Genomic DNA, 11,790 nt, shown 5'->3' with positions numbered 1-11,790 from the left:
TGAGATGTCGATTAATTGAAATTCAACTATGTTTATATAGCACACGGTGGCTTTGTTCAAAGCAGGTTATTATAAAACAAATCAGTGAGCATCTACTACACAAAAGTATATATTTTCTTCGTTCACGTATTAAGTCCATTATAAAATGTTTTTTCGGGAGTCATTTTTCCATGCCAAATTGGTTAATCGTTCGAGATGTTGATGGAGCTTGCAATAAAAATACCTAAGAAATAAAAATTGTTCTAGAACCCGCGATAGAACATTTTCGTTTACCCATGACATGAAAGATGAGATTATATATTTCCGCGTGGTAGATGTTCCAGAGATATTTTTTGTTTCAAAATATTTTCCATAGAGACACCGTGAGCATTAATGAAGCTCAACCAATTTTCGGCGATTACGACCAACACAAGTAGACTAATGTCGTTTCGGTATATATCTTTTAGTTGTATTTCTTTGTTTTAATTTTCGAGATTTTCAACCCGTGAGCCGTGGCTGGCTTATCTTGTGTAGACAAAATAGTTGAATTTACCATTACTAGAGGTCGTCACGCCAAAAGCCATTTTAGCCGACGGTGGCGTGATTCGGTAAGCCGGAAAATTCTAATAAGCTTGTCCAGGAAATTCTAAAGATTCCCAAAACATTTATTTGGAATTTCTTTTCGGATTTTCCACGGGAAATATTTTGAAGTTTCCACGGAGAGTTATATGAAATTTCCACGGGAAACTCTTTGGAATTTCGAAATGAAAATGTTTGGAATTTCTAAGGGAATCTATTTGGAATTTCCGCGGAGATACTTGATACTTGATGGGCTACAGCTCTTCGATGAAACTACGCAAAATGGAGTTTCCTTCTCCCCTGGACTGATAATTTGGCCGAAAAGTCGTTTGCTCTAACATGTCTTTGTCGGAAAATCCGTTAGTCCGAAAACGTCATTTGACGAACCGGTCATATGGCCAAGAACATCGACCCAAATGCCAAAATGGCAAATGACATTTTTGACCAAAAATTCCTTTATCCCAAACGAGCATTTTAGTCTAATGGTATTTTCGGTCAATTAATTGGCTAATCGATTCTTGTATCGAAGTAACTAGTTCTGGTCAACGATACCTTCGGCTGTATATATCCATTGATATTTTTAATTAAAATTCCTTTATCCCAAACGAGCATTTTGGTCTAACGGTATTTTCGGTCAAATTACCAATTCGGCCAATCGACTTTTGCATCGAAGTAACCAGTTCTGTCAAACGATACCTTCGGCCGTATCTCCATTTCTGCCAAAAGACATTTCTCTGGTCAATATGGCTTTCTTGCAAAACGACCGTTTTAGCCAAACGGCATTTTCGAGCGAAAGAGCTGTTCAGCTGGACGTCATTTTCGGCCGAATGTCCATTTAAGCAAGATGTGTTAGTTCGGTCAAATGACATATTCAGCCAAACGGCCCTTCCTCGTTCAAAAATTTGATTTAAACGAAAAATTATTGGTATTTGCATGAAAAATTATCTAAAGTTGAAACGGGATTTTGTTGTCTTTATTATAAAGAATTGCAGCCCTAGGTTGGCTCATCTTTTCTTTAGACGGAATATATCAATCGAGAAATTATACGAAAATTCCACTGGTACTTCTTAGTTTTCCCGAAAAAAATCTGAGGACAGATTTTAAACGGCGACGCGCCGCCTCAAAAATGTCGGCGGCAGTGGCGCACACCTCTAATTATTACAGGGTTTTGACTACCTGTACAAATCAGGAAAGTCAGGGAACTTAAATTTGGGCCTGGAATGTGAGGGAATTTTGATTGAGGTCAGGAAAAAAAAAATCCCAAAATCCAATATTGAAAATTTATAGTAAAAATTGAATTCTATCTTTATTGGAAGCTGCAGCGGATCTGTCATCGATTGGATTCCTAATACAATCTTCTATGTAATTACTTTTGAAGGACCTCCTGTTCAATATCCTCAGACAATTTTAGAATAAATTCTTCTAATCAGAGTCGCCATCCACGTTCCGAATCATTGTTAGGACAAATAGATTAAATGACAAATTGGGCAATAGTTTTAGTGTTAAGAAATCGATGCGCATTCTACCTATACTGCCACTGTAAGCATGACCGCCCAATACTTATATGAAATTCATATCAATATGCAACAGTTGTACTTGGGGTGGAAATAAATTCAATTCTAAAAATAATCAGTAGTTGGAAAGATCTTTGCGGACAGAATTCTTATATAATTTGTTTTTTTTTTTCGATTTTCAGGACAAATATTCTTATTCTTTCCGATTAGAAGTTCATATAAAAAGAAAATTCAAATGACGTCACTGACGTCAATCGTTAATGGCGTATACGTTAAAAAGATTTTTTTCTGAACTTTGGCTATTATCAGAATTTATATAACACCGTTTCATGTATTTTTGACCGATGCACTATCGATTACAACCATAAACTAAAATATGTCTTAATTTTACAACAGTGTTTTTTCTATATCACATTTTCATTCCTGGAATTTTCCGAAAAATGGAAAGTCGTGGAAAGTCTGGGAATTTAATTTTCAGATTTGAGTCAACACTCTGCATTAGTAACCAAGTATGTAAAAAAACCACATTGTGTGTGTTCTTTTTTCTTATGTCGCGATACTTAAAATTATTTAGTGCTCGATGGATTGTGCTTCTGTCTGTACTGCACGTTGCTTCGATCGAAAGAAGCGTGATCTTCCTCGGTATGCAGCGGCCTCATTTCGCTGGGTAGGCTTTGCATCGTGTTATCGCCAGGGAATCAATATTCGAGCCAGTGATGGGAAATGTCAAAAAAATGTCATGGCAATGCTATTACCAATTTTCTAATAACTTTTTCCAAAAATCATTCACAGTTCGGATTTTTTTATTGACATGAAGTATTTAAAGAGTACAAAAACTTGATCAAAAATATCATTGTTCTAAATACAAAGTGTGAGCCATGAGAGCGAGATTAAAAAACTTTTAAAAAAATATCGCGGAATGTCATGACATTAATGTCATTTGACACTAATTCGGCTCTCTGGTCACCAATATCATGTTAAGCGAAATTACCTGTTAGAAAATGTTCTCGGGTCATTTGAGGGCTACATGTTTACATGTAAAACATAATTGAAATGTACTCTAGAAAAAGTTATTAGTAAATTAGTCTTCCGACATTCGAAATCACATTTCCCGTCACTGATTCGAGCAACGCCCAACAATATACCCTTCGTCGTCAACACACAATTTGTTACTGACAAACACACCTTTGCAACAAGCCTTTATCAGAACCTGAACACAATATAACAAGAATCATTTGCCTTGCATACTCCGATATTTCAGAGAACAGCGCTATTTTTCTAATCAGAGTTAGATTCTCGAATATTTCCATGAAAGCAGAAACTACTACCAACTACGGTTGGTTAATTTGAGCCCACCCACGTAATCCAACACCACTGATGGAAGCAGCGAATCCTATTGCGTGGGTGAGCACAAATTAACCCAATAGCGACGTGCTAAGATCTTGTTTACAAAAGCAGTTTCGCCCTTTTGAAATGTTGGTGCCGAAATGGTAAAATAGGAAATGTGACAAAACCGGAAAATTTTTTTTTTCAATTTTTTAATTTGTTTATAAATCAGTTTTCCTTGGGAATGGAAAATACATGATCGGAACCCATAGTTTCTTGTCGAAATAGCTTGAAAGAATATTAATAAGTGCTCAGAAATTATTCATAATAAACCACAGGCGGTGCAAGTTATTTCATTAAAATCATTTTTGTTTGCGGTATTATTCACAAAAATACAAAGAATGACTTAAATTTTCAAATTTTTTTGGGTGACAAAATCGGGTAGAAAACGTGATAAAATCGAGGGTAAACAAAATCGGGGAGTGACAAAATCGGGTCGATACTGTATAAATAAAAAGCATGTGGATGGTGTTGATATGTCAAACGAAAGGTTTCCCTCCCTGTTCCTTAGAGCAAATTTGAAAACCGCATTTAAATTCGTAATAGTGCTTAAAATTGTTTAATCCATCATTTTAATAGGCACGCCTGTACCAGTTGTGGCACTATTCTTAATTTTAGTGCCTATTATGGCAAATCCCATTGTTTCTTATGGGATTGGTCATAATGGGATCACTAATGCGACAATTGGTGCAAAAGAAGAAAAAATTAAGCAAAATAATTTTTAACAGTTTGTTTGTTTGTTTGTTTTGGACGAGATCGAAGGTGTTATCGTGTCATATGAATATGATTCACTGATCAGAAAATGTTTTATGGTGATAAAATGTGCCACTAGGTATATACCCTATAGTGTATCTTTGGTGTAAAATCAATATCTGTATCCGGTAGCCCTCTAAGTCTGGACAGTAAGATTTTGCATGTGAACAAATAGCCATTCATTTCAAGTGAAAAATATTATTCTAAAAGATGTCTTCACTCATGTAAACAAGAACTGAGTCATATTTGAATATGGTGTAATGATGTCCGGTACTGAACACTTTTCTGAACCGTGAAATATTTTATCAAACTTCATCATCAAAATACATCGTCGAAAAACGTGCTCAAATGATCAAATATAGTTTGAATGAATCACAATAAATGATCATATTTTGTGGTATACGCGCGTAAACATAATCCGGATAGTTAGGGAGCTTACGTTTCAGGCACTGGGGGATCGGGGGTAGGGGGTTATCACTTGATTTTTAGTTGGCTAGTACCGTGAAGTATCCTAATTTCGCGCTAAAGATCACAAGTTAAACGTTCATTAAAAACATGTAGTGGGCATTTGGAAACATTTGCTACTGCATCACGTAGTAGAAGGATTCTAGGTTCTCAAAAAAAATGTTACTTGAAATTTGGCTGCTATTTAAAAAAAATTGCGGTATGAATCTAAGACTTGTATGCTCCTTATTTCGCGTGAAAATAGGATAGTTCTAATTTCAAAAGTATTCTAACTTCGCTCATGTTTGGAATTGAATATCGTTATTGATTTGATGAAATATTAATTAATTAACCAATAGAAGCATGCATCCATTGTTCAAAATATGAATAACGACAGACAGTCAGTTACCATTCTTTAGTCGAAATGATGTGTGCCTATTTCGACCCAGGCTTTTAGATTGTTGCTTCATGAATTTCAGTTCACACAGTCATAATTCCTAAAATATCGTTTCTTGAAATATAAACTATTTTCAAGAAAAGCATTGTATGAGCAATGTTTAGCTGGTGATATAAAAAGTTAAAATTTTCGAGACGTCATGAAAGAAAGTCTTTAATTCCGCTATCTCTACATAGGACATCTTCAAATATGTTTTATACAAGACATCTTCAATATTATACATTATCGAAAAAGCTGTAGTTTTATCTTAAATTTAGCATCATTTTACATCGCACATTTTAGCATCACTTTACAATCGGTTGATAGCTATTGCAGGCACTGATCTATAAGATTTTTCAAGTCAACATTAGTCGATGTCGGTGGTTAATTAGAAATTAAATAAAAGTTCGAATGAACTCTTCGGGTTCTATTTGTAAAACTGTCCTATGTATTATATTGCTTCTGTTTCATTAGAATGTTGCAAATGAAACTGCTCAACAACAATAAACGAAATAAAGGCACCATAATTACTTCATATACCTAATTTCCTTTTACAAAGCAAAAGTCTAAATAAACATAAATAGGGAAGGGTGGTAAAATGAACAGTTGGTTATATTTATGTTAAAAACACTATTTTGGCGTATGTTAATCATGCACACGTTTTCCTAGAAATAAAATGAGTACCTGAACTAAATTTTGGTTTAAGACCGAACGAATAGCTATAACTATCTAAAATATCAGACGAGACCGTAAAAATAAGGTCTGATGTAATTTTACCATTTTTCCATAGCTTTAATTCTCAATAAATTCATAACATTGATTTGAACCGGTTCTAACCACAGCGGCAAATAGGACAACTTTCACAAAAATGTTGCAGGGTAAATAGTAAAATTATTGGTTTGCATAGTCAGAGGAAGAGTTATTTATCACAAGGCACGCATTAAAATGAACACTTGATCAAACTTATACAAATTTATGGTAAAAGTTGTGCGATTGTGAAGCGGAAGTTCAAGAAAACAAACCATATCAATTAACCAAGAAAAAACTTTGAATATGTAAATTTAATTAAAAAACTAATTGATATTTTTAAAACTTGTTTCCTTCTTTTTATTATTTTGATGAATTAAGAGCTTTTCAAAAGTTATACCAGATTTTTCAAGACTCTCGTAATCTCAATTAGTTGTATATACAGTGCCATGGAGTAAAAAAGAAAATTAAATGTTACAAAGGTTTTAGAAGCGATGTTCATTTTACCACTGGGCAGTGTTCATTTTATCACTATTTTTGTACATACAAATTTCGATGTTTTTATTTCGATGAAAACTATATAAAACAATGTTGTGTGAAAAAATGTTCAGTGCAACAAGAATATGAGTAAATTGCTGAACCAAGTGGTAAAACTACAAATTATCCTCGTTTTATGATTGAATTCAGAAGTCCTTAACGTGTTCATTTTACCACCTGTTCCCCTAAAATTTTACACTTTTCAATCGTAATGACGAATAAACATATCCAACAAAGCATAATGGATACAAATATTTACAAAAAAGTAGCAACTTTTGTACAGTAAAATCATTGGTTTACTTAGGTCATGTTCTTCGTCGCTAATGCACAACAAATATGGCGGTTCGATGGGATCAAATTGAAATAATTTTATTTGATGTACTAAACAAATTTGTTTTTCAAATTTTTCGTGAAAACATTCAACAACAATGATATTTTGTCAATCCTCCAGATTTTTCAATTTTGACTGCACCTAAAAATTGAAAAAAATAAATGATTTTATAATGAGATTAGGGCGCGCGAAATTAAGACATCACGGTACCTGTAGATTTCTAGTGATGTACAAAATATCAAGACATTCGGTTAGAATGTGGCCGAGGAGGACGGGAAAAGGAGGTGCTGCTCAAGTGGTCCTGCTCCCTACCTACCAGGGTTACCCAGAGAGTAATTAAAAACAAAATCTCTCTGTACATTCATGGTACGTGAGAGGCATTTATCACACAATTAATACCAGAAGGAACAGATTGGAAGTAATATATTCCATGATAAATTCCGTTGAAATGCTTAAAATGAAAAGGTTACTGTTAATATTCTCAGTTTGACCGTTACAAATGTTTAATAAAAATTATGTATTTGTTTGAAAATTCTCAAAATTTTCCAAAAAATTTATTGTTGCTTCCTCAAATTATTATTTTTGGGCAGAAAAATCCGTTTGGGGGGAAACATAATTGTTTTTAAATATAATGTTCTAATGAAGAACTTTAATTCAGGAATTGAACCAGAATGCTGATATAAAATAGGTCCCTCACGAATCATTCTAAACAAAGTAGAGTCGGCTCAGTTCTTTTAACCCTCTCTTTCCCACGACTTTTTTCAAAGATTTCAATAGGAAGGAATCGCCTATGGAAAAAAAATGCTAGAACAAAAGTTATTTGGCATAGCTAACATTAGAGGGAAAAGAAAAAAAAAAGTTTCTGATTGTAAATCAATAGTTACTTGATTGTTTTCAATAGTTTCACTATTTTTACTCAAAATTGATTATATTTGCAGTCTAATGAGACCAAAAAGTAGTTCCAGATACTGCTTTTTGTTGTTGAAATAATTCGATAAATGTATAGGAAGGTGCAAAATTGGATGGAGCTCTACAGCTACCATGGGAAGGAAAGGGTTAAATGTTGAATCCGTTTATTTAAATAAAGAGCAACCCCTAACAATCATATGATAAAATCTAATGAACTTCAAAATATATTTTGAATCTGTAATTCATTTTACCTGGAAAATTAATCGACATCTCATGAGCAACTAGCTTAGAACGTCACGTGCCAATCTGAAAAGTGTGCAAATCGGTTAAGAAAACAACGAAGCATGTTAGTCTCCATATAGATATAAATGTATATTATCAGTCTGATTTTTAGTTTTATATTCATGGTAAAGTAAAAAAACCCGCGCGGTAATTATGTTAAATCACAACCAAGCCACTATAATTTGTAAAATCTCTCCTATCAGGTGAACAGCGTTTGATAACGCTGTAAAGCGCTTTGAGCAACTTTTTGGCCTTAATACTACTGTCTGTTGAACATTTGATGAATACTGAAATCGATATTGATTGGTGAGAGATCATCTGTGATTAAGCACGATAAAATGTTATCATGTATGTATAATTTATCCTTATATGTACTTAAGCGTTAAGTTTCCTTTTTTTGCAAAGATAAAACTCTGCTCATGTATTATGCTAGTTTTGATTTAATTCACTTTACGTTACGCTAGTGTAAAATAACGAACGGTTATGACCGTGAGGCTAAGGTTCTATATTTTATGGCCCAGATAAATCCTGGCAAATAATTTGTTAAGTAATAGATGCTGAATTGGTTCTGTGCAGTGATGAAATATGGATTTTAATCAGAGTGACAAGATAATGAAACGTTATTATGAATTAGAATCTATCTCACTTGAGTGAAAAAAACGTGTTAAAACTTTTGTTCTAGGGGAATATATTCTAGCAGATAAAACATAGTCCATAGTATATACGGTTTTAGAAAACACACTGAACTCAAACGAGTAAAAATGTATGTCGCAAATACAGTGTCCTATCTACAATATTCATTTCTTTCTCTTTACTCTATATTTGTCCTTTCTCTCGTTCTTGTTGTTGTTTCCTTCTCTACTCGGCACACCGTATCCGAAATGCCAACCGTCGCCCATTCATAATGCCGTCGGGCACGTGAACCGTTGTACATAGTTGGAAATTATGGATGACTCCGTTCATAGTTCTCTAAATTCGGGCAACTTTGCTAGCCGCATCATTCGGCATGGCAAGCGAACTGGCGGCAAAATTTTCCATCTCTAGTAACACAAGGTGCACTTGTGATGGATTCAAGTTGTACAATCAGAAAAGAAAACTTGCTGAATCATCCGGTTAATCTCATTCGCGCCACAATTATAGATAGGTCCGATTTGCTTGCATATTGTAATTATACTACATACCGTTTTAATTATTTGCATGACTGTGATATTATTAAGCCATGGCTTGGGCTCTATATGCGGATCTAAGGTGAATAATCATCATTGGAGTTTTGTGAGCTGTAGCACTTAGTATCTAATTGTAACGTCACTGTGTTTGCGTGAAATAAATATATGAAAAATGTTCAAAATTGTGTTTTCGTTAAAATGAGTGTGATATCTATCATATACAAAACTGAACACCAAGCAACAAGTTTATGTTACTATCTAATATTGCATCTCTTCTTATTCTAACTCACTTTAGTAATGCATTCAATGGCCTGTAACATAGCTTCTGAGCCAGGATGTTTTCGTCTAATGTGATTGACCAACAGTCGCCGGTAGCTGTAGTCGGCATTGCATTTCGAACACACGTAGGGTCGTTCCGTGGTATGCGTTCGGCTGTGCGCTTCACACAGCGAACTTTTCGCGAAGGTCATCGGACAATGGGAGCACTTGAATTTCCTCTCCTGCTTGTGGATCTGCATGTGTCTGTTGAGACCGTGGCTGAAAGAGATGAAGAGCTCGTTGATAAATTCTGTCCAAAGCTAGGGAAGACGATTGGAGTTCGAAATACGTGTATCTACCAAGAGTCAAATGTTGGTATTGAATTATCCCTTTTTGAATTTTCCACAATCCCATGTTCCTATACGCCAACGTATGAGTTTCTTTACACCACGATCAATATAATTCCGATATGTACATTTTTTTACGCATGCAACTTCAGTGGTGTTTTGGGGCAATTTGCAGATGAGATCATTTAAGCCAAATATTTAAGCGTTCTTTTACGCGGAATTCGGGATTTACGTGTTTTTTTTACGGAGAAACGTGAAAACCACGAAAAATACGTTTTCAAGTGAAATTGTTTTACGCGGTTTTTGTATACCATTGGTTATTTAGAATCTGATAAATCTAAAACTTTTTTTTCTTTAATTATGTGTTTTTTTTTTTAAATTCTAGGATTAAGTTCAATCTAAAACTTACCATTCCCACAACTGTACAGAATGACAAAAAAAATCGATTTATACTTACTTGTTTCGAAACTTCTTGTCGCAGTGTTTGCATGCCTTATCTCGCAGTTGGTGCGTCGCAAACTGATGATGGTACAGGGCCAGATTCGAGTTGAACACCTTGTCGCACTCGTTGCACGGGAAATTCCCATCCGTGTGCTTGTAGCCAAGGTGCCGTTTTAGCTTGTGCTTGCAGTGGAACGCTGATTTGCATCCTTCGCGGGGACACACGTACGGTTTCACGCCATTGTGCATGTTCAGATGACCCGGTAGTAACGTTTTGTGTACCATTTTCCCACAAATTTCACATGTTAGAAGCGCCGACGAGTATTCGTCTCTGTAGCATCGTCTGGCCATACGCCTCTTGCTATCGTTACTGACGGTGGGTCCTGTTTCCGCCTCAGTCTTGTCATTCTCTTGTTCTTTAGTAATATTACAACTATTGTCGATATAACCATTCACCACAATGAATAGGCTTTGATTGGTAATTTCATTATTTATAATCTCACTATTATTACTGTTATCACTACGGTTATTATTATTGCCAATTTCATCATTGTGATTATTATTACTATCATTGATAATGCCGTAATTAGCTTCATTAAAAATCTCATTTGCAAGTTTATCTATATCGGTATCGCAGCTACTTTGCAAATCGCTCAGTACATCAGTCGATATTTCACTGAAAATTAAGCTGTCTTCGATGTAGTCGGAGTATTGTATGTCATCACTCAAAATGCTCTGCGCTCCAGAATCACTACTTTTGTCTTGTTCCCGTCGATTTTCCTCAATCTCCTGCTGCAACATTTCCTGGATGGTGTGGCAGTTTTCTTTGAACTCGGAGAAATCCTTCACTCGGTAGTAGCAATCGTCGCAGATGTCCAGCGGAAGCAGATCGTTCGGAGGATCCAGCTAGGAAGATTAGATTGTAGGTAAAATCATATGATAACAGTTTGTCAGAAATGCCGTCTCACTTTGATTTGAATACAGTCTTCTACCATCACCTGGATGGTTTCGTCTGCCATTGATTGATTGAGGTTGCTGGCCTCCATGCACAGCCGACAGATTTCCATTGTGATTATTCTAAAAGGAAAAGAACAACGACAAACGAATATTTACTTAACAAAAATGATACATCAGTTTATAATAAATGATATATTATGACCGTTTGGTATTTTCTAGGAGTTATTCAAGGAAACTGTTTCATCATTTATCTCGAAAGTAGAATAAAGCAGCAGACTTGTGGACTTTGTAGCCGTGTGGTTAGCGAGGTCAATTGTCTAAACGCATGTGATATGCAGTATGGATTCGATTCCTGCCTCGGTAAGAAAATTTCTCCACTGGTCCACTCAGTGTTATATGTCCAGTAGGGTGGTTCAAAAAATCGATTTTGCCTCACAATGCTTATCTGATTCTTTACCATGTTCTGAGTGTCATCTGAAAATTTAAGCTCATTTGGATTGAAACTGATTTAACACAAGCCGTTTCAAGTTTGCATGCAAATTAGTATGGAGAAATTTATTTTTTCATTATACTGTTAATGACGTTTCCCCATTAAGCGCAGGTTAAAAGAAAACCTATATAGCTAAAAGGAATACTCAACAGCTTTCACCAACAGCTTTCAAATTTATTTTTTCATTATACTGTTAATGACGCCTCCTCATCAAGCGCAGGTTAAAAGAAAACC

The 11,790-nt window shown here is 35.1% G+C and overlaps 1 protein-coding gene across 1 annotated transcript in view; it reads right to left on the bottom strand.

The window, feature by feature from the left end:
• Nucleotides 1–9,322: 9,322 nt before the first annotated feature.
• Nucleotides 9,323–11,790, bottom strand: part of LOC134210103 (zinc finger protein 23-like) — a 39,712-nt gene continuing 37,244 nt past the window's right edge. Inside the window, exons 3-5 of the mRNA XM_062686123.1 lie at nt 11,078–11,186; nt 10,126–11,015; nt 9,323–9,600 (exon numbers count right to left, since the gene is read on the bottom strand). Coding sequence (XP_062542107.1) covers nt 9,345–9,600; nt 10,126–11,015; nt 11,078–11,186 — 1,255 coding nt within the window. The 3' untranslated portion in view covers nt 9,323–9,344. The remainder of the gene's footprint in view (nt 9,601–10,125; nt 11,016–11,077; nt 11,187–11,790) is intronic.

Source organism: Armigeres subalbatus, chromosome 2, assembly GCF_024139115.2.
Source record: "Armigeres subalbatus isolate Guangzhou_Male chromosome 2, GZ_Asu_2, whole genome shotgun sequence".
Lineage (NCBI taxonomy): Eukaryota > Metazoa > Arthropoda > Insecta > Diptera > Culicidae > Armigeres > Armigeres subalbatus.
This window is presented reverse-complemented; position numbering and strand designations above follow the sequence as displayed.